The 22,114-nt window shown below is 44.3% G+C and overlaps 1 protein-coding gene across 1 annotated transcript in view; it reads right to left on the reverse strand.

Moving 5' to 3' along the window:
- Positions 1-21,315, reverse strand: part of oscp1b (organic solute carrier partner 1b) — a 91,485-nt gene extending 70,170 nt beyond the window's left edge. The window contains exons 1-2 of the mRNA XM_068011039.1: positions 21,146-21,315; positions 7,986-8,015 (exon numbers count right to left, since the gene is read on the reverse strand). Coding sequence (XP_067867140.1) covers positions 7,986-8,015; positions 21,146-21,257 — 142 coding nt within the window. The 5' untranslated portion in view covers positions 21,258-21,315. The remainder of the gene's footprint in view (positions 1-7,985; positions 8,016-21,145) is intronic.
- Between the last annotated feature and the right edge of the window lie 799 nt (positions 21,316-22,114).

Here is a 22,114-nt window from a genome sequence, read left to right on the forward strand (position 1 = left end):
GAACCATATCAATATCTTCCGCTCCTAAACATAGGTTACCTTTTTGGACTTTTATGGGCCCTACCCTCTCCTTAGTTATCCTCTTAATGTATTGATAAAACATCTTTGGGTTCACCTTGATTTTGCTTGCCAATATTCTTGCATGCTCTCTCTTTTCTTTCCTAATTTCCTTTTTCATTTCACCTCTCCACTTTCTATACTCTTCTTGGCTTTCTGTAGTATTGAGTTCTCGGTGTCGGACATAAGCTTTCCTTTTCTGCCTTAACTTACCCTGTAGGCTGGTTGACATCCATGAGACTCTAGATTTGGCCGCCTCACCCTTTTTCTTTGTGGGAACATGTTTACCCTGAACCCCTTGAATCTCCCTTTTGAATGCCTCCCACTGTTGTGACACTGATTTACCTTCAAGTAGCTGTTTCCAGTCCACTTGCGCTAAATCACTTCTCAGTTTAGTAAAATTAGCCTTGCCCCAATTGAGAACTCCAACTCCTGTTCTATCTCTGTCCTTTCCCATAATTATGTCAAAACTCTCTGAATTATGATCACTGCCACCAAAATGCTCTCCCACTACCACTCCTTCACTTGCCCATCTGAATTTCCTAAAACTAAGTCTAAAACTGTGCCCTCTCTTGTTGGACTTACTACAGACTGGGCAAAAAAGTTCTCCTGAATGCATCTCAAGAATTCTGCTCCCTCAATTCCTTTCACACTAAAGCTTTCCCAGTTAATACTGGGGAAATTAAAATCCCTTACTATTACTCCCCCTTTGCTCTTGCACTTCTCAGAGATTTGCCTACATATCTTCTCTTCTATTCCCCTCTGACTGTTTAGGGGTCTATAGTACACACCCAGCAGTGTGATTGCCCCTTTTTTGTTCCTTAGCTCAATCCTCTGGCCTCATTTGATGAACCTTCCAACATATCATCCCTCGTCACAGCTGTAGTAGTTTCCTTGGCCAAAACTGCCAATCGCCCTCCTTTCTTATTCCCCTTCGTATTGCGTCTGAAAACCATGTAACCAGGAACATTGAGCTGCCATTCCTGTCCCTCCTTAAGCCATGTTTCTGCAACAGCTATGATATCATACTGCCACGTGTCTATCAGTGCCCTCAACTCATCTGCTTTATTTGCTATACTCCTTGCATTGAAATAGATACCCTTGAGCACCGCCAAACTCTTCTTTCTATTTTCTAACCCTGGTTTCCTCTGTCTTCCAGACTCATCTATTAATTTTCTGCCTTCCATTTTAATTTCTGATTTCTAGCTATAATAGTCGTTCCTCTTGCATTGATACCAGATTAGAAAACCAAATTAAGGGAAGGAACGAGATAGCCCCAAATAGGAGAAGTGGGGGGGGTGGGGGGGGGGAAGGCGGTGGCATGGTGGTATTGTTCCTGGACTAGTAACCCACAGACCAGTTGTATTTCTCTGAGGATATGGGTTCGATTACCACCAGAACAGAAGGTGGAATTTGAATTCAATTAATAAAGCTGGAATTTAAAAAGCTAGTCCAATGATGGCCATGAAACCATTGTCAATTGTTGTAATAACCCATCTGGTTCAATGCTGTCCTTTAGAGAATTAAATCCTGTCCTTACCTGGCCTGGCCTACATGTGACTCCAGATCCACAGCAATGTGGCTGATTCTTAAATGCCCTCTGAAATGGTCCAACAAGCCACTCAGTTGTATCTAACCGCTACAAAGTCAATAAAACAGAATGCAACCCGATGGACCACCCAGCATCGACCTAGGCAACAGAAACAACAACGGCTAACCCAGCCCTGTTGACCCTGCAAAGTTCTCCTTACTAACATCTGGGAGCTTGTGCCAAAGTTGGGAGAGCTGTCCCACAGACTAGTCAAGCAACAGCCCGACATAGTCATGCTCGGAATCATATCTTACAGACAATGTCCCACCGGCAGGACAGACCCAGCAGAGGTGGCAGCACAGTGGTATACAATCGGGAGGGAGTTTCCCTGGGAGTCCTCAATATTGACTCTGAACCTCATGAAGTCTCATGGCATCAGGTCAAACATGGACAAGGAAACCTCCTGCTGATTACCAACAACCGCCCTCCCTCAGCTGATGAATCAGTACTCCTCCATGTTGATCACCACTTGGAGGAAGCACTGAGGGTGGCAAGGGCACAGAATGTACTCTGGGTGGGGGACTTCAATGTCCATCACCAAGAGTGGCTCGGTAGCACCACTGTTGACCGAGCAGGCCGAGTCCTAAAGGACATAGCTGCTGGACTGGGTATGCGGCAGGTGGTGAGGGAACCAACAAGAGGGAAAAACATACTTGACCTCGTCCTCACCAATCTGCCTGCCGCAGATGCATCTGTCCATGACTGTATTGGTAGGAGTGACCACCGCACAGTCCTTGTAGAGATGGAGATGAAGTCCTGCCTTCACATTGAGGATACCCTCCATCGTGTTGTGTGGCACTACCACCGTGCTAAATGGGATAGATTTCGAACAGATCTAGCAATGCAAAACTAGGCATCCATGAGGCGCTGTGGGCCATCAGCAGCAGCAGAATTGTACATCACCACAATCTGTAACTTCATGGCCCGGCATATTCCCCACTCTACCGTTACCATCAAGCCAGGAGACCAACCCTGGTTCAATGAAGAGTGCTGGAGGGCATGCCAGCAGCAGCACCAGGCATACCTCAAAATGAGATGTCAACCTGGTGAAGCTACAACACAGGACTACTTGCGTGCCAAACTGCGAAAGCAGCATGTGATAGGCAGAGCCAAGCAATCCCATAACCAACGGATCACATCTAAGTTCTGCAGTCCTCCACATCCAGCCGTGAATGGTGGTGGACAATTAAACAACTAACTGGAGGAGGTGGCTCCACAAATATCCCCATCCTCAATGATGGGGGAGCCCAGCACATCAGTGCAAAAGATAAGGCTGAAGAAATCAGAAGTGCTGAGTTGATGATCCATCTCAGCCTCCTCCTGAAGTCCCCAGCATCACAGATGCCAGACTTCAGCCAATTTGATTCACTCCGCGTGATATCAAGAAACAACTGAAGGCACTGGATACTGCAAAGGCTATGGGCCCCAACATTCCGGCAATAATACTGAAGATCTACGCTCCAGAACTTGCCGTGCCCCTAGCCAAGCTGTTCCAGCACAGCTACAATACTGGCATCGACCCGGCAATATGGAAAATTGCCCAGGTATGTCCTGTACACAAAAAGCAGGACAAGTCCAACCTGGCCAATTACCGTCCCATCTGTCTACTTTCAATCACCAGTAAAGTGATGGAAGGTGTCATAGACAGTGCCATCAAGCGGCACTTGCTTAGCAATAACCTGCTCAGTTATGCTCAGTTTGGGTTCCGCCAGGGCCACTCAGCTCCTGACCTCATTACAGCCTTAGTTCAAACATGGACAAAAGAGCTGAACTCAAGAGGTGAGGTGAGAGTGACTGCCCTTGACATCAAGGCAGCATTTGACCAAGTATGGCATCAAGGAGCCACAGCAAAACTGAAGTCAATGGGAATCAGGGGGAAAACTCTCCGCTGGTTGGAGTCATACCTAGCACAAAGGAAGATGGTTGTGGTTGTTGGAGGTCAATCATCTCAGCTCCAGGATATCACTGCAGGAGTTCCTCAGGGTAGTGTCCTAGGCCCAATCATCTTCAGCTGCTTCATCAATGACCTTCCTTCAATCATAAGGTCAGAAGTGGGGATGTTCACTGATGATTACACAACGTTCAGCACCATTCGCGATTCCTCAGATATTGAAGCAGTCCGTGTAGAAATGCAGCAAGACCTGGACAATATCCAGGCTTGGGCTGATGAGTGGCAAGTAACATTCATGCCACACAAGTGCTAGGCAACGACCATCACCAACAAGAGAGAATCTAACCATCTCCCCTTGGCATTCAATAGCATTACGATTGCTGAATCCCCCACTATCAACATCCTAATGGTTACCATTGACCAGAAACTGAACTGGAGTAGCCATATAAATACTGTGGCTGCAAGAGCAGGTCAGAGGCTTGGAATCCTGTGGCGATTAACTCACCTCCTGACTCCCCAAAGCCTGTCCACCATCTGCAAGGCACAAGTCAGGAGTGTGATGGAATACTCCCCACTTGCCTGGATGGCTTCATCACCAACAACACTCAAGAAGCTTGACACCATCCAGGACAAAGCAGCCCGCTTGATTGGCATCCCATCCACAAACACTCACTCCCTTCACCACTGACGCACAGTGTTTGCAGTATGTACCATCTACAAGATTGGAACCAGTCCAGGTGGTCACATGGACCAAGTTTTCAATAAAGACACTTACCTTCTATATGATGCGATCTTTGCCCAATGAAGAACTGTTCTGCTCCACTCATTTTGCAATTTTATTTGTGTCCAAGATCATTTCTGGATACTCTTTCACCAAAAAACAGTATTAGATTTCTATATTTTTAAATTGCCTGCTGTGTTTCTGCTTCCTGTGGCAGGTTGGCATCTGCTAATTATCTTTGCCTGAGGAGGAATGAGTTGCTCCCTAAGGGAGCTTGAGGTTCAGGAGACATCTGAACATAGTCTTCAATCAGACAAAAAAGTTTATCTTCTTTCATCATTTTTTCTGTGTTAACAGTTGATCAGATGTCTACACTTCCCATAATGGTCACCTTGAAATTATAGTCATTCACATGAGAATTTGGTCGGCATGGACGCGGTGGGCCGAAGGGCCTGTTTCTATGCTGTACGACTATGACTCTAAGATGCACTGCAGCAATGCACCAAGGCTCCTGAGGCAGCACCTTCCAAACCCTCGCCCCTTACCAACTAGAAGGCCAAGAGCAGCAAATGCATGAGAACACCACCACCTGCAAGTTCCCCTCCAAGTCACACACTTGGAACTATATCGCCCTTCCTTCACAGTCGTTGGGTCAAAATGCTGGAACTCCTTTCCTAACAGCACTGTGGGTGTACCTACCTCACATGGACTGCAGTGGTTCAAGAAGGCAGCTCACCACCACCTTCTCAAGGGCAATTAAGGATGGGCAATAAATGCTGGCCTAGCAAGTGACGCCCACATCCCATGAATGAATAAAAAAAAGGGTACTGTTCAGTACCAAAACACAAACTATAAAAGGAAACTTAACTAACTCAAAGTAAAATATCATTTCCGGGGTGATGATGCACTCCAGCCCTTCTGGTGCCCACCAGTCGCAGAAGGTCTCAAGCATACCGCTTGCACCCTCTCCAGTGACACCCGGGCGCGGATGTAGCCGTGGAAGACAGGCAGACTGTCAGGCTGGACAACCCCCTCAACTGCCCACTTGCTTGCCTTATTAATGCCCACCTTGGCCAAGCCTAGGAGCAGTCCTACGAGGAGGTCCCTTGACTTGCCCACTCCCCTCCGCACCGAGCGGCCAAAGATCAGGAGCATGGGACTGAAGTGCAACCAGAACTTGAGGAGCAACCCCCTCAGATATTCGAATAGGAGCTGCAACCTCACACATTCCACATAAAAGTGGAACATGGACTCCTCCAGGCCGCAGAAATTGCAGGCAGCCTGGGAGTCCATGAGTTACTTTAATATTCTACTTCACGGGACAGCCGCTAGCAACACCCTCCATGTCAAATCCCCGATGGACGTAGGAAGGACATCAATAAGTGCCGGGGGCTCCCGCCGCCTCCAGATGGCGAGGCAGACCATGGTGTATCCAGACAGCCAACGAGGGGGAGGAAGTGGAGGGAAGTGCAGGGAGTGCGAGCAACCCGTAGAGGGAAACCGCTCCATGTAGGGTGGAATGGCACAGAGGGGACTACTGAGAGACAGCCCAAGTTGTGAGGCTGAGTCTTCAGAGCCAGGCTTTGCGGCCTGGCACCAAAGCGAAATCCCGGCCAAATGGCGGTCAGCTTGGACGAGAGTGCTCTATACGCTTGGGACACCTTGGCACCATGAGTGCAGTAAGGGCCGAGTACCACATTTTTAAGATTCTCGATGGCTTTGGCTGTGAGCTGGATGCTCCCGAAAGATGCACAGCTCTTGCGGCAACATCCAGCACACCCCTCTGCCATCAGGAATGTGTCTGACTCTGATCACCTTGGCAGCCAGTGCCCTCTCTTCCACCAGCCACACAAACCCGTATTGTTGCAGGTGTGAGTTCTTTGGATAAGTCCAACATCTTAACCATTTGGTCATCCTGCCTTATGATTGCCCTATGAGGATGTAAGGGAACTATAATTTCTGGAGGTTAGAAGAATGAGAGGTGATCTCATTGAATCAAAGAGGATTCTGAGAGAGGTTGACAGGTAGATGCTGAGAGGATCTAGGCAAGAGAGTCAAGAACTAGGGGGTCACAGTTTCAGGATAAGGGTTTGGCCAATTGGAGAGGAGAAAATTTCTTGACTCAGAGGATTTTGGATCTTTTTCCTAGAGGGCTGAGGATGCTCAGTCATTGAGTACACACAAGATTAAGGTCGGTAGATTTTTGGACTCTAAGGCAATCATGGGACATGGGGATCAGACAGGAAAATGGAGTTGACATGGAGAATCAGCCATGATCTTATTAAATGGCAGAACAGGCTCGAGGGGCCATATGGTCTGCTCCTGCTCCTACTTATGTTCTTCTGTAAGCAGAATTGTTGAAGTAACAAGTTACATTTTGGCAGCATTTATATGTGACAATGGCCCCTGGCAGAGAGTCCCTCTCTCCACTTTCTGTAAACTGGTCAGAATCTCAAAGCGAAGTGGATTGTAGCCCAGTAATGTGATAATGATACCTGAAAATGAAATAATCTTGACCTGAACTCATCATATTTGGACAGTGCTGCACTCGTCATAATATAATCACTCAGCCATGATTAACATAAGCTCTTTCACTAGGTTACTAATTCCCTGCATGAAATCAGAGCCCTGTAGGCTGTCCATAATTATAGGCATTTTCCACAGGGCTGCAATGTATACCTGCAGGAGGGAAAATTTATTTTAATTATACATGAATAATTATGTCAGTTTTACAAAATTTGTACAACACACTTTTGGGGAGGCAGAAGAAAGGAAGATTCCTTTTCACACTCTTGGGAATAAAGACAACCATTACGGAAGTTTCCATTCCACAAACTGTTATCCCCCCTGAAGGAAGCCACCAGGATCATGTGGGAACGAAACAAAGAGGAGCATGATCTGAAAGTACCAAAATTGCAGGAATCCACAACTTACTTTGCAAATAAGCATGAAAAGAATCCAGCCATAGCACTTCAGAACTGCAAAATCTATTTTATACATTTAGGCTTGAAGCTTTGGTGAGGGGTACAGAAGGTTGAAAAAAAAAGTTTAAAACCAAAAGTAATTTTTCCCTCCAACTCTCCAGTGAGACAAGATGAATCAGAAATTCCACTGCTTTATAACCTACTCTCTCTATTTTACACTTATCGTTTCAGTATACAAACGTGCAATTGGTCTGGCTCCTCATCAATAATTCCAAAGGATCTACTGCACATTTTACATTGAGCTAACATCACGTATTCTGGTTTTTGTTATGTACGGCCAAGCATCAAGAAGCCTATTTTGCTTCTAAAGATGCAAACTCACCAATTAGATGGGCATGTTGTTTGGTTTCAGTGGACCATTTCTAGATGACACTGTGGTGTTGTTTCATGAAACCACTATGGGTCCCAGTGTTGCCTCTCAGGGCAAGTGGGCCTCACCAAAGCGTAACTTCACCCATCTCACAACTGATGAGGAGCAGACAGATGGCCATGGACCTCCCTGTGCATTAATTCCCTGGTATGATTAATACATTCCTTCTATTCTACTTTCAAAGCTTAACAGAAAAATGGATTTGCTTTCTCATGACCATCAGCCCTGTCCCCTTCCTCTGGAAAAAAAGACAAAGTCCAGGGCTGAGGGGTGATGTTTTTTCTGCGTTTCTATGTGCCTATTTAGAAGGATAGGTGAGGTGGAGCAGCACAGTGTGCAACTATGCAGCTAAATGGAACAAAGTACAATACCTCGTTGTCGGTCTGTCTCTGGCCAATCATCTACAAGACGCACAAGAAAAGAAAGTGACAATGCTTTTTTAAAAAGTAATTATGATTATTTACAAGCTACAGTAGCCTGGTGGTACACATTTCACACATTACTAAGGCAGGAAGCAATGTGCAACAGGACGTTTTTGCAACACAGGTTAGTACTTGTTTTCACTTCCCCCTCCCCCACCCCACCCCCAACTTTAAAAAAAATGTTGGTCCCTTTCTTTAGGCCTCACTGAGCATTTTCATCACTCTTTGCCCCATAGCACAACACTTTTCTACAAACAGTTACTAGGACACGGGTAAGAGTACTGGAGCAAATTGCGGAATGTAGGACTCTAGAATTTCAGTAAAACTGCATGAAGTATTCACAGTTACATCAATTTGAACAGTACCAGCAGCATAATTACAGATTTTGTCCTTCCAAGTAGTGTCTGGAGAGCCACTTGAACTGTGTAATACAACTGTGAAGCAGTGGTGTTCAAATCCTATCCCACACAATGCCCCAATCGTTCAAAACTCCTTTCCTCACTAACCTCTCAACCACCCCACCACTCCTTAACCCCAATGCACTGAAATCAAAATCCTCATCCTTGTTTACAAATCCCTCGACTTCGCCCCACCTTCTCTCCACAGTCTCCTCCAACCAGTATGTCCTAAATTGCACATTATTATCTTCCAATTCTAGCCACCTCTACACACCGCTCAATTCCACCATCAGTAATTGAGCCTACAGCCATCTTAATTCTAGGAGACTTTCTGAACATTCACTACATCGGCTCTCACTTTCAAAAGCCTCCTTTACAGCTTTCTCTTCAACTATGTCCCCTAATCCCCTTTCTAATAGCCTGTGCTCCTTTATTGTATGCAAAGTTCATTTCTTAAAGTTGCTAAATGCAAGTTGTTGGTGGTGCTGCTTAAAGATGCTTCAATGGTGTTTTAATACTGGGAGCAATTTGAGGTGAACTGTTAACAACTATAGCAACATTAAAATGTACTGGCTCATATCTTGCTCCACAGGTCTTGGTACAGTTACACACAGTGATAGCATAAGTTGAAAAACAAAGGGAGGATTGTAGTTTCTGGGTAATCAATGTTAAAAAGTGCATGCAAACGAGCTCTAGAATCAAATGAATGTGCTATAGGGGATAAAAGGGATCAACAGATTGATGTTAGAATGTGCTGTCCTCACAAACGTGATAATCATATGGGATTTTAATCTACATATAAACTGGAAAAATCAGATTGCAAAGGTAGCCAAGATGAGGAGTTTACAGAATGTTTTTGGGATAGCTTTGTAGAACAGCACATTCTGGAGCCAACCAGAGAGCAGGCTATACTAGACCTGGTATTGTGCAACGAGACAGGATTAAATAATGACCTCATAGTGAAGACGTCCCTAGGTAGCAGTGATCATAATATGATTGAGTTTCACATTCAGTTTGAGGGAGAGAAGAGTGGGTCTAAGACGAGTATTTTAAACTTCAATAAGGGCAATTATGAGAGCATGAAAGCAGAGCCAGCTAAAGTGAACTGGAAAATTGGGTAAGGGATAGGTCAATAGGGATGCAGTGGCGGACATTTAAGGAGATATTTCAGAATACACAGGATACATTCCAAAAAGAAAGAATAACTCCAAGGGGAGGACCCACCATCCGTGGTTAACTAATAAAGTTAAAGATAGTATCAAGCTGAAAGAAAAAGCATATAATTGCGCAAAGATGGGTGGCAGGTCAGAAGATTGGACAGAATAAAAAAAAGCAACAAAGAACGACTAACAGATTAATAAGGAGGGAAAAAATTAGAGTACGAGAGAAAGTTGATGAGAAATAAAAAGACAGATAGTAAGAGTTTCTATAGATATTTTAAAAAAGGGTTAAACTGAGCATGGTCCTATAGAAAGTGAGTCTGGGGAATTAATAATGGAAAGTAAGGAGATAGCAGATGAATTGAACAGGTATTTTGCATCGGTCTTCACTATGGAGGATTCAAGTAACATCCCAGAAATAGTTGTGAATCAGGAAATGGAAGGGAGGGTGAAACTCAAGAAAATTACAAATCACTAGGGAAGTGGTACAAAAACAAGAAATGCTGGAAATACTCAGCAGGTCTGGCAGCATCTGTGGAGACAGAAGCAGAATTAACATTTCAGGTCAGTGACCCTTCATCAGAACTCAGGGAAGTGATACTGAGCAAATTGTGGAGCTGCGGGTTGACAAGTCCTTGGGGCTTGATGGACTTAAAGCTAGGGTGTTAAAAGAAGTGGCTAGTGAGATAGTTGATGCGTTAGTTTTAATTTTCCAAAATTCCCTAGATTCAGAGGAGGTTCCATTTGATTGGAAAATAGCGAATGTAACTCCTTTATTCAAAAAGGGAAGGAGACAGAAAACAGGAAACTAAAGGCCAGTTAGCTTAACATCTGTCATAGGGAAATTGTTAGAAGCTATTATTAAAGACATTATAGCAGAGCACTTAAAAAAATTCAAGGTAATCAGGCAGAGTCAACATGGTTTTGTGAAGGGGAAATCATGTTTAATCAATTTATTGAAGTTCTTTGAAGAAGTAACATATGCTGTGGATAAAGGGGAAATGGTGGATGTACTGTACTTAGATTTCCAGAAGGCATTTGATAAGGTGCCCCATCAAAGGTCATTGCGGAAAGTAAAAGCTCATGGTGTGGGGGTAACGTATTGGCACAGATAGAAGATTAGCTAGCTAACAGGAAGCAGAGAGTAGGCATAAATGGGTCATCTTCTGGCTGGCATGATATAACGAGCGGTGTGCTACAGGGATCAGTGCTGGGGCCTCAATTTTTTACAATTTATATAAAGTGACTTGGATGAAGGGACCAACGGTATGACTGCTAAGTTTGTTGATGACACAAAGATAGGTAGGAAAGTAAGTTGCTAAGAGGACATAAAGGAGGCTACAAAAGGATATAGATAGGTAAAGAGTGGGCAAAGATCTGGAGTATAACATGGGAAAATGTGAAATCGATAGGCAAGGAGGTGAAAGATTATCGGGGGTAGGCGGGAATGTAGAGTTGAGGTTACAATCAGATCAGCCATGATCCTGTTGGATGGCAGAGCAGGCTCAAGGGACTGAGTGGCCTACTCCTGCTCCTAATTCGTATGAAATGCACTTTGATAGGACAAACAGAAACATCAGCAACACCTTAGAAAGCAAGAAACTGAATGGGGTAGAAGGGCAAAGGGATCGAAGAATACTGGTAAACAATTCATTAAACATAGCTTGGCAGGTCAGCAAAGGAATTAAAACTAGCAACAAAGCATTGGGATTTGTTTCTAGGAGCATAGAGTTCAAAAGCAGTGCAATCATGCTATACTTGGCTTGGACCCTGGTCGGGCTGCACTTATTAGCTACATTGTGTATAGTTCTAGTCTTCATATATAAAAAGAAACATAGAAGCACTGGAGAAAGTGCAAGAAAAGATTTACAGAACTGAGAGATTACAGCTATTGGGAAAGACTGAACAGGTTGGGGCTTTTTCCTTTAAAATTATCTCTGGGTTAGAGAGGGTAGATGTGGAGAGAATGTTTCCACTTGGAGGAGAATCCAAACTAGGGGCCATAAATACAACAATAAGGAAACAAGGATAAATTTCTTTACTCAGAGAGTGGTTATAAAGTGGAACTCACTACCACAGGAAGTGATTGAAGAAAATAGCTTAGATAATTTCAACAAGAAAGTAGATGAAGAAAAGGAATAGAAAGATGCTGAAAGCTTGAGATAAGGAAGGTGGAATGGAAGGAGGCTCGTATGAAGCATAAAGACCAGCACAGACAAGTTGGACCAAATGGCCTATTTTTGTGCTGTACATTCTATGTAATTCTCTGTAAAGAACAAAAGCTTGCATTTATAAAGCATCTTTAACATTGTAAAGCATTCCAAGGTGCTTCACAAAAGCAGTATTGGGCGGCACAGTGGCGCAGTGGTTAGCACCGCAGCCTCACAGCTCCAGCGACCTGGGTTCGATTCTGGGTACCGCCTGTGTGGAGTTTGCAAATTCTCCCTGTGACCACATGGGTTTTCACCGGGTGCTCCGGTTTCCTCCCACAGCCAAAGACTTGCAGGTTGATAGGTAAATTGGCCATCGTAAATTGCCCCTAGTGTAGGTAGGTGGAAGGGGAATTGAGGGAAGGTGGGGATGTGGTAGGAATATGGGATTAATGTCGGATTAGTATAAATGGGTGGTTGTTGATCAGCACAGACTCGGTGGGCCAAAGGGCCTGTTTCAGTGCTGTGTCTCTCTCTATGACTCTAAATATGGCACTGAGCCCCATAAGGAGATATTAAGACAGGGCATGGTCAAAGAGGTAGGCTTAATGGAGGAGAGAGAGGTAGAGCATTTTGGAGAGGAAATTCCACAGTTTAGGGCCTAGGTAAGAAACAGGTAAAACCTCGGCAAACTGGGAGGTTGTTCGTCAACTTGTGCTATGGTAAAAAGGTGTCCCACTTAATTGAGAGATTTTACACTCAGTAGCGGTGTTACCACTTTTATTTAGTGTTGTTTCTGTGACACTATGCTTTAAAAGATGTGACACCGAGGCCAGTACACATTAATGTAGTTTGAACAAAAAGCAAATGACTAAGTGCTGGAAATCTGAAACAAAACATGCTGGAGGCACTCGGCAGGTCAGGCAGCAATTGTGGAGAAAAAAAAAAGGAGTCAATTGACATTTCAGGTGTAAACTCTTCCTCAGAACTGGAAGATATTTCAGACAAACAGCATTTAAGAAGGCAATCCATGCGGCAGGGTCTGCAGGTTAGTGCTAAAGGCACTTGACAGATGCTGCCTGATCTGCTGAGTATCTAGAGCCTTATCTGTTTTTGCTTTTAGTCTTTGATGCGCTGAATTTTTCACCTCAATTGCTCCCACCCGTGATGACTGACCTATAACAACCAGTACTTCATCCCAATGTTGCACATAGTTCAAACTGCTCTGAATAAAACACATGCCTGGAAATGCAGATTCTATAATTGTGCTTCGGTGTTTCCATAGTTCAAGTGGACTGAGTGTTAGCTTTCACATGTCTTTCATTATGCTTTACTGAAATCCTAGTGACAGCACTGAGGAATTCACAGTTCAATGCCAATGTAGCCCTCCTCCCCTACCTCGCTGCATGCCCTCTCGTTCACCAGTCTTTTTTTTCAGCTGGTGCACATGACTTCTGTGCAGCACCCTAAATTTCTGTACGGTGTTCACTCGTGTGGATCTACAGTATGCACTTCATTAACCAATTCCAGTTTATGCAAACCCTGCTTGCTTTCCAAAGCTTATCCAATTCCTAAAACAGTTCAAGCAGACAGCTGCCGAGGGACTGTGGAAGAACAGATCTAATTTTTCATTTAACTCTTGTTTCTGTAGTTTTCTCCTATTGTTCTGAAGGCAGGTGCTCGTACAATCTTCAAGCCAGAGGCTCTCTAGTGCCCCACCCAAATGCAGTTCATGATGTGAGGTAGGTATTTGACCAGGAGTGAGTGGTGGGCACAACTCAGCCTCATCTTATCCTTAAGGTATTCACACCCTCAATACTTCCAATAAGATCAGTAAGTAAGTAAGGGCACCTGTGATGACTTGATGACCAGCACAACCATTTCCCTAAAACAAGTCAGAAGCTTAGAAGAAGGGCAAGAGGAGAAAACCAATCAGAAAAATCCAACTAAATGAATACTACAGCAAGAATGTTTCAGGGTCAGTTTTCGACATGAAATCAGGTGGCTTATTTCACACCTTTGCCACATTGAACTATCCTGATGTCACTGGCAGATGTTAAGTGAACGGGCAAGAACATGACAGATGTAATATAATGTGGAGGAACGTAAAGTTATCAACTTTGATAGTAAAAATAGAAAAGCTGAATTTTTTTTTCAATGGTGACAGTTGGTTCTCAGAGCGATGTTGAGTGCCCTTGTACACGAATCACAGAAAGCTGACATGCAAGTACAGCAAACAATTAGGAAAGTACTGTATATTAGCCTTTATCACAAAGGGAGTGGAATACAAGAGTAAAGAAGTCTTAGTACAATTGTATAGAGCCTTGGTGATACTCACTTGGAGTACTGTGCACAGTTTTGGTCTCTTTACCTAAGAGAGGATATACTTGCCTTAGAGGGAATGCAACAGAAGTTCACGAGACTGATTGTTAAATGAGGAAATTGACCTGTAAAGAGACATTGAGTAGACTAGGCCTATATTTCTAGAGCTTAGAAGAATGAAGTGGTCTCATTGAAACAGAAAATTCTTAAGGGCCTTGACACAGTAGAGTTAACATTTCAGGACTGTGACCTGAAACGTTAACTCTGCTTCTCTCTCCACAGATGCTGCCAGACCTGAATATTTCCAGCACTTTCTGTTTTTATTGCAGGTTTCCAGCATCCGCAGTATTTTGCTTTCATTGAGAGAGTAGATGCTGGAGGAAGTTCCCCTGGTTGTGGAGAGTACGGAACTAGGGAGTTACAGTATCAGAGTCATAGAGTTATACAGCACAGAAACAGGCCCTTCGACCCATTGTGTTCATGCCGGCCATCAAGCACCTATCTATTCTAATCCCATTTTCCAGCACTTGGCCCATAGCCTTGTATGTGACGGCGTTTCAAATGCTCATCTAAATACTTCTTAAATGTTGTGAGGGTTCCTGCCTCTACCACCCCTTCAGGCAGCGAGTTCCAGATTCCAACCACCCTCTGGGTGAAAAAATGTTTCATCAAATCCCCTCTAAACCTCCTGCCCTTTACCTTAAATCTATGCCCCCTGGTTATTGACACCTCCGCTAAGGGTAACAGTTTCTTCCCATCTACCTTATCTATGCCCCTCATAATTTTGTATACCTCAATCAGGTCCCCCATCAGCCTTCTCTGCTCTAAGGAAAACAACCCAAGCCAATCCAGTCTCTCTTCATAGCTGAAATGCTCCAGCCCAGGCAACATCCTGGTGAATCTCCTCTGCACCCTCTCCAGTGCAATCAGATCCCAGAACTGTACACATTACTCCAGCTGTGGCCGAACTAGCGTTTTATACAGCTCCATCATAACCTTCCTGCTCTTATATTCTATGCCACGGCTAATAAAGGCAAGTATCCCATATGCCTTCCTAACCACCTTAGCTACCTGTGCTGCTGCCATTAATGATCTATGGACCAGTACACCAAGGTCCCTCTGACCCTCTGTACTTCCTAGAGTCCTACCATCCACTGTATATTTCCTTGCCTTGTTAGGCCTCCCAAAATGCATCACCTCACAATTCTCAGGATTAAATTCCATTTGCCACTGCTCTGCCCATCTATATCGTCCTGTAATCTAAGGCTTTCCTCCTCATTATTTACAACACCACCAATTTTCGTGTCATCTGCGAAATTACTGATCATACCTCCTATATTCAAGTCTAAATCATTAATGTACACTACAAACAGCAAGGGTCCCAGCACCGATCCCTGCGGTACATCACTGGTCACAGGCTTCCACTCGCAAAAACAACCCTCGACCATCACCCTCTGCCTTCTGCCACTAAGCAAACCTCCCGGTGAGGATGTTGGTCCCATTCCAGTTCAGGCGCAACCCAACTGATTTGTATAGGCCACCTTCACCAGAAACAGACCCAGTGATCCAGGAAACTAAAGCACCATCTCTTCAGCCACGCATTCATCTGCTCTATCCTCCTATTCCTATACTCACTATCACGTGGCACCGGGAGTAATCCAGAGATTGCCATCTTTGAGGTCCTGCTTTTTAATCTGCTGCCTAGCTCCCTAAATTCTTGTTGCAGGACCTCATACCTCTTCCTCCCTATATCTTTGGTAACAATGTGAACCACAACGTCTGACTGTTCAGCCTCCCCCTTCAGAATGTCCTGCAGCTGCTCCGTGACGTCCTTGACCCTAGCACCAGGGAGGCAACATGCCATCCTGGAGTCACATTTGCGGCCACAGAAAAGCCTAGCTGTACCCCTTACGATAGAATCCCCTATCACTATAGCTCTCCCACTCTTTTTCCTCCCCTCCTGTGTAGCTGAGCCACCCGTGGTGCCAAAGATGGCAATAAGGCAATAAGGAATCAGCCATTTTGGACTGAGATGAGGAGAAATCTCTTCATTCAAAAGGTTATGAATCTTTAGAAGTTTCTACTGCAGAGAGCTGGGGACGCTCGGTCGTGGATTATATTCAAGTCAGAGATTGACAGATTTTTTGATACTAAAGGAAACAGGAATATGGGATAGTTTGGGAAGGTAGCTGAGGTAGAAGATTAGTCATCATCTTATTGAATGATGGAGCAGGCTCGAGGGGCTGAATGGCCAAATCCTATTCCAATTTCTTATGTTCTTATATTCTTATGGTGTACAAGTCACCATGGATAGAAATAGAAACTAAAGTGAAATAACAAATGATGCTACACAACATGTGGTAAATGGAGGTTACTTTCATCAACAGAATGACTCACATTTGCTTGTAACTGTCTTGGGGTATACTTCAGTCACAAATTAATATATTTCAATACTGCATCCTCTGCTAATATTCATTCTTACAACAGTAGTCTCCTTTTAACTTAAAAAAAAAACTTTAATGGGGTGGAGTGAGGTGGCTTAGTAGTAATATTCCTCCTGGTTAGATGGTATAGAGTGTGAACTGTGCTCCAGGCAGTCTAGGTGAGTGGGTGTGGATACCACCAACCCTCATTGTTTGGGCTGTGGAAGGCCATATAACCCTCCAGGTCTAACAATCCTAAGGTGGAAGGAACACTCACTTGCAGCCTGTCAAACTGCAAATCAGCCCACAAATCCTTCCACTATTTCACAGCACTCTCCAAGGAGAAAAGAGTGCAAAGATACAAAAATAATGATGACTTTAAAAATGCAGTTAAGGCCAAAGTACAGCCAAGAAGGGCAGAGACAGAGTAAGCTCTAGGTTGCTTCTACTGCATCATGAAGCAGCCACCATAATGGTGTCAGAGTCCAGCCAGAAGCAAGTTACCTCACCTCTCTCACTCCATTGCAGAAACCGATGGAAATCTGGGATACGTTAGCTCCATTGCACATACTTTTGTGACATTAACATTTACACAGTAACACTACCCCTTTAAAAGAGAAGGCTCATCCTCCCCACTCATCACCAAAATTGACTAAAGTAAGCGCAGTTACCAAAAATTATAGCGCTGCTAACACTGGAAATATTATAAGGAAAAGTAAAGACTAACTCGATTGAGTTTTTTGAGGAAGTGACGGGGTGGATTGATGAGTAATGCAGTACATATGGTCTACATGGATTTTAGTAAGGCATTTGACAAGGTCCCGCATAGCAGACTGGTCAGTAAAATGAAAGCCCATGGGATACAGGGGAATGTGACAGGTTGGATCCAGAATTGGCTCAGGGACAGGAAACACAGGGTAGTAGTCGACAGATGTTTTTGCGAATAGTTTCCAGTGGCATTCCACAGGCTCATTGTTGGGTCCTTTGCTGTTTGTGGTATATATTCATGGTTTGGATTTAAACGTGGGAAGCACGATTGGGAAATTTGCTGATGACACAAAAATTGGCCATGTAGTTCATAGTGAAGAGGATAGCCATAGACTCCAAAATTATATCAATGGTTTGGTTATGTGGGTGGGAAAGTGGCGGGTGGAATTCAATCCAGAGAGGTGTGTGGTAATACATTTGGGGAGGACAAATAAGGCGAGGGAATACACGATGGACAGGAGTATATTGAGAGGGATAGAGAAGTGAGTGACCTTAAAGTGCATGTCCACAGGTCCCCGAGGGTGGCAGGTGGATGGAGTAGTGAAGGGGGCATATAGAGTCATAGAGAGATACAGCACTGAAACAGGCCCTTTGGCCCACCGACCAACAACCACCCATTTATACTAATCCTACATTAATCCCATATTCCCTACCACCTACCTACACTAGGGTCAATTTATAATGGCCAATTTACCTATCAACCTGCAGGTCTTTGGCTGTGGGAAGAAACCGGAGCACCCGGCGGAAACCCACGCGGTCACAGGGAGAACTTGCAAACTCCGCACAGGCAGTACCTAGAACCAAACCCGGGTCGCTGTGAGGCTGCGGTGCTAACCACTGCGCCACTGTGGAATGCTTGCCTTTATTGGCTGAGGTATAGAATACAAAAGCAGGGATGTGATGCTGGAACTGTATAAAATGCTGGTTAGGCCACAGTTGGAGTATTGCATACAATTCTGGTCACCACATTACAGAAAGGACATAATTGCTCTGGAGAGAGTACAGAGGAGATTTACAAGAATGTTGCCAGAGCTTGAAAGTTGCAGCTGTGATGAAAGATTGGATAGGCTAGGGTTGTTTTCCCTGGAACTGAGGAGGCTGAGAGGAGACTTAATTGAGGTGTACAAAATTATGAGGGGGCCGAGATAGAGTGGACAGGAAGGACCTGGTTCCCTTGGTGGGGAGGTCATTTACCAGGGCACATAGGTTTAAGGTGATTGGCAGAAGGATTAGAGGGGACATGAGGAAAAACCTTTTCATCCAGAGGGTGGTGGGTGTCTGGAATTCACTGCCAGAAATGTTGGTGGAGGCATAAGCTCTCAATTCTTTTAAAAGGTACCTGGACATGGCATGAATCGCAAAAGGTTAGTATGCAGGTACAGCACGTAATTAGGAAAGCTAATAGAATGTTATCGTTTATCACGAGGCGAATTGAATACAAAAGTAGGGAGGTTATGCTTCAGCTATACAGGGCATTGGTGAGACCACATCTGGAGTGCTGTGTATAGTACTGCTCTCCTTATTTAAGGAAGGATGTAAGTGCATTGGAGGCAGTACAGAGGTGGTTTACTAGACTAATACCTGGAATGGGTGGGTTGTCTTCTGAGGAAAGGTTGGACAGGCTAGGCATGTATCCCCTGGAATTTAAAAGAGTAAGAGGCGACTTGATTGAAACGTACAAGATCCTGAGGGGTCTTGACAGGGTGGATGCGGAAAGGATGTTTCCCCTTGTGAGCAAATCTCGAACTAGGAGTCACTGTTTAAAAATAAGGGGTCGTCCATTTAAGACAGAGATGGAGAAATTTTTTCTCTCAGAGGGTCATGAGTCTTTGGAATTCTCTTCCTCAAAAGGCAGTGGAAGCAGAGTCTTTGAATATTTTTAAGGCTGAGGTCGATAGCTTCTTGATAAGCAAGGGGGTGGAAGGTTATCGGGGGTAGGTGGAAATGTGGAGTAATCAGTTCAGCCATGAAATTATTGAATGGCAGAGCAGGCTTGAGGGTCGAGTGGCCTACTCCTGCTCCAAATTCATATGTTCATATGTACTTGAAGTGCTGTAACCTGCAAGGCTATGTACCAGGTGCTGGAAGGTGGTATTAGACTGGGTGACTAGTTTTTTCGGCCGGCACGGACATAATGGACTGAATAGCCTCCTTCTGTGTCGTAATTGTTCTATAGCTCTATGAGGCAGTGCAAACCCATTGAAACAAAGAGCTGCTCACAGCTTTGAGTAAAGTAGATTACAAACTCTCTGAGTGATGAGGGCTGAGACAATATCCAGTGACTGACTGAAACCCCACTGAAATGATGAGCAAGGTCAGATCTTAAAATGGGAAACTGCAAATCCATGGAAATGAATAGAAGTGGCTTATATTCCTTAAATAGACATAAATCAAATATAAAATGGTCACGAACACAGTTATAAATTGAGCCTTTACTGCATGGATTTTATTTCTTTGCATTTAACCTCTGCCCTTTTGTTGCAAATCATGAACAGCAGCTAAAATCAAAGATGGCCAAACCCAGAATTACAGCCATGGCAATTTTTTTAATCATTCTGTTTGCAACACCTCCCATGTGTCACTCATTAGGACTGACAATCATTACTATTGATTTAACCTACTGTGGGGTGTTTGACTCAGTTAAATTCAGCTCTATTTGTTCAAATAGGTTGCAATCTGTTTGGCTCTTTCATCAATGCGAGCCCCATCATTTCCACAACCATTAACAGCACCGAAGATGATTCATTGCAAATTCTGTTCGATAGAGGGAGGACTGGGTGTAATTCATAGACAGATTACAGACCTGGGGCATTGCAGGGAGCAGGGTCTATATTATAGACAGTTTACTGACCTGGATATAGGGGGAGCCAAGTTTATATTATAGATCTAGGGAGATAGAACAAGTCCAGGGAACTATAGACTGGTTAGCCTGATGCTAGCATTATGAAAGGTAATGGAATATTTACTCAAAGACATAACAGAAAAACATCAAAGAACTACAAATACAATAGGTCATCAACACAGATTCCGAAAGGGTGGGTCATGCTTGACTAACATTATTGAATTTTTTGAAATAACGGAAAGGGTAGAGGAGGGTAATGCAATGGATATAACATATTTTGATTTCCAAAAGGCCTCCAATAAGATACTGCATAGTAGACTCATGACTTGGGTCAGAATGCATGGAGTAGCAGAATGGATAACAAGCTGGCTGCAAAACAGAAAACAGGGGTGACAGGTACTTTGATCAGTTCTGGTCTCCATACAATAAAAAGGATATAGAGGAACGGGGAAAGGTCTAAATTGAGATCTACTAGAATGATACCAGAACTGTGAGGCTGTACCTATCAGGAAAGATTGAATAGGCTCAAGAAAAGGCGGAGGAATGACCTGAAAAAGGTCTTCAAGATTATAAAACTGCTTGATAGGGTAGACATGGAGAAGATGTTTCCACTTTTGGGGGTGGAGACCAGAACTGGGGGCCATAAATATAAGATAGTCAGTTATATATCCAATAGGGAATTCAGGAGAAACCTCTCTACACAGGGAATGCTTAGAATGTGGAACTCACTGCCACAGGGAGTAGTTGAGGTGAATAAATAATGAATTTAAAGCACGCTAGGTAAATACATGAGGGAAATAACAGATTATCCTGATGGGGATGAGATTAAGTAGGGTGGGAGGAGGCTGGTGCGGAGCATTATCACTAGCATGGGCTTGATGGGCCGAACAGTCCGTTTCTGTGCTATACATACTGTGTAATGAGGGGTGTACAGTGCAGTCAGATAACAGAGCGCAGTCTGGGACTATATCACACAGAGCCGGGGGCCCACACCAGGCTGGGGCGCCCTCAGACCCCCGGCTCCCCCGCCACCCCGGCCTCGGTACCTTTCTTAGCCTTGTCACTTGGGATGTTCTGGGCCCGGAGCCGCTGGTCCAGGATGTAGAGCATCTCCCCGCCCAGGTTAATGAAGAGCAGCGGCAGCGTCCTCAGCGACATGTCTACCCGAAATCGGGGGCCAGGCCACGCCGCTCCGCTCCCAGTTGCCTTGACGCTCCGGTTGCCAGGTCAGTGACGCAATACCGTTAACACCAATCAAAGTCATTGGCATGTGCGATTAAAGGGATGAATTAAAGGGATGGGTAGCTCACTTATTTATATTTAGCCGACTATTAATCTCAGTTTGCTGGACTTTATTTTGCGGGGACATGGGTTGAGCTCTGATGTTTTTAAAACTCTGTTGACCGTGTCCTAACTCTCAGCCAACACAGAATCGTTCCAGTGCACAAGGAGGCCATTCAGCCCATCATGTCAGCACTGGTTCTCTGAAAGAGCAATTCCCTCAGTTCCATTCCCCTGCCTTTTCCCCGTAACTCTGCACATTCCTCCTTTTCATATAACTGTCTAATTCCCTTTTGAATGTTTCAATTGAACCTGCCTCCACTACATTCTCAGGCAGCACATTCCAGACCTTAACCACTCACTACATGAAAAAGTTTTTCCTCGTGTCACTTTTGCTTCTCTTACCAAATACTTTAAATCTGTGCCCTCTCATTCTCGATCCTTTCAGGAGTGGGAACAGTTTCTCTATCTACTCTGTCCAGATCCCTCATGATTTTGAATACCTCTATCAAATCACCTCTCAGCCTTTTCTTCTTCAAGGAAAACAGTCCTAACTTCTCCAACCTATCTTCATAACTGAAATTCCTCATCCCCGGAACCATTCTCGTGAATCTTTTCTGTACTCTCTTCAATGCCCTCACATGTTTCCTAAAGTGCAGCGCCCAGAACTGGATGCGATATGCCAGCTGAGGCCGATATAGTGTCTTATATAAGTTCAACATAAATTCCTTGCT

The sequence above is a fragment of the Heterodontus francisci genome, chromosome 31, assembly GCF_036365525.1.
Source record: "Heterodontus francisci isolate sHetFra1 chromosome 31, sHetFra1.hap1, whole genome shotgun sequence".
In the NCBI taxonomy this organism is placed as follows: Eukaryota; Metazoa; Chordata; class Chondrichthyes; order Heterodontiformes; family Heterodontidae; genus Heterodontus; species Heterodontus francisci.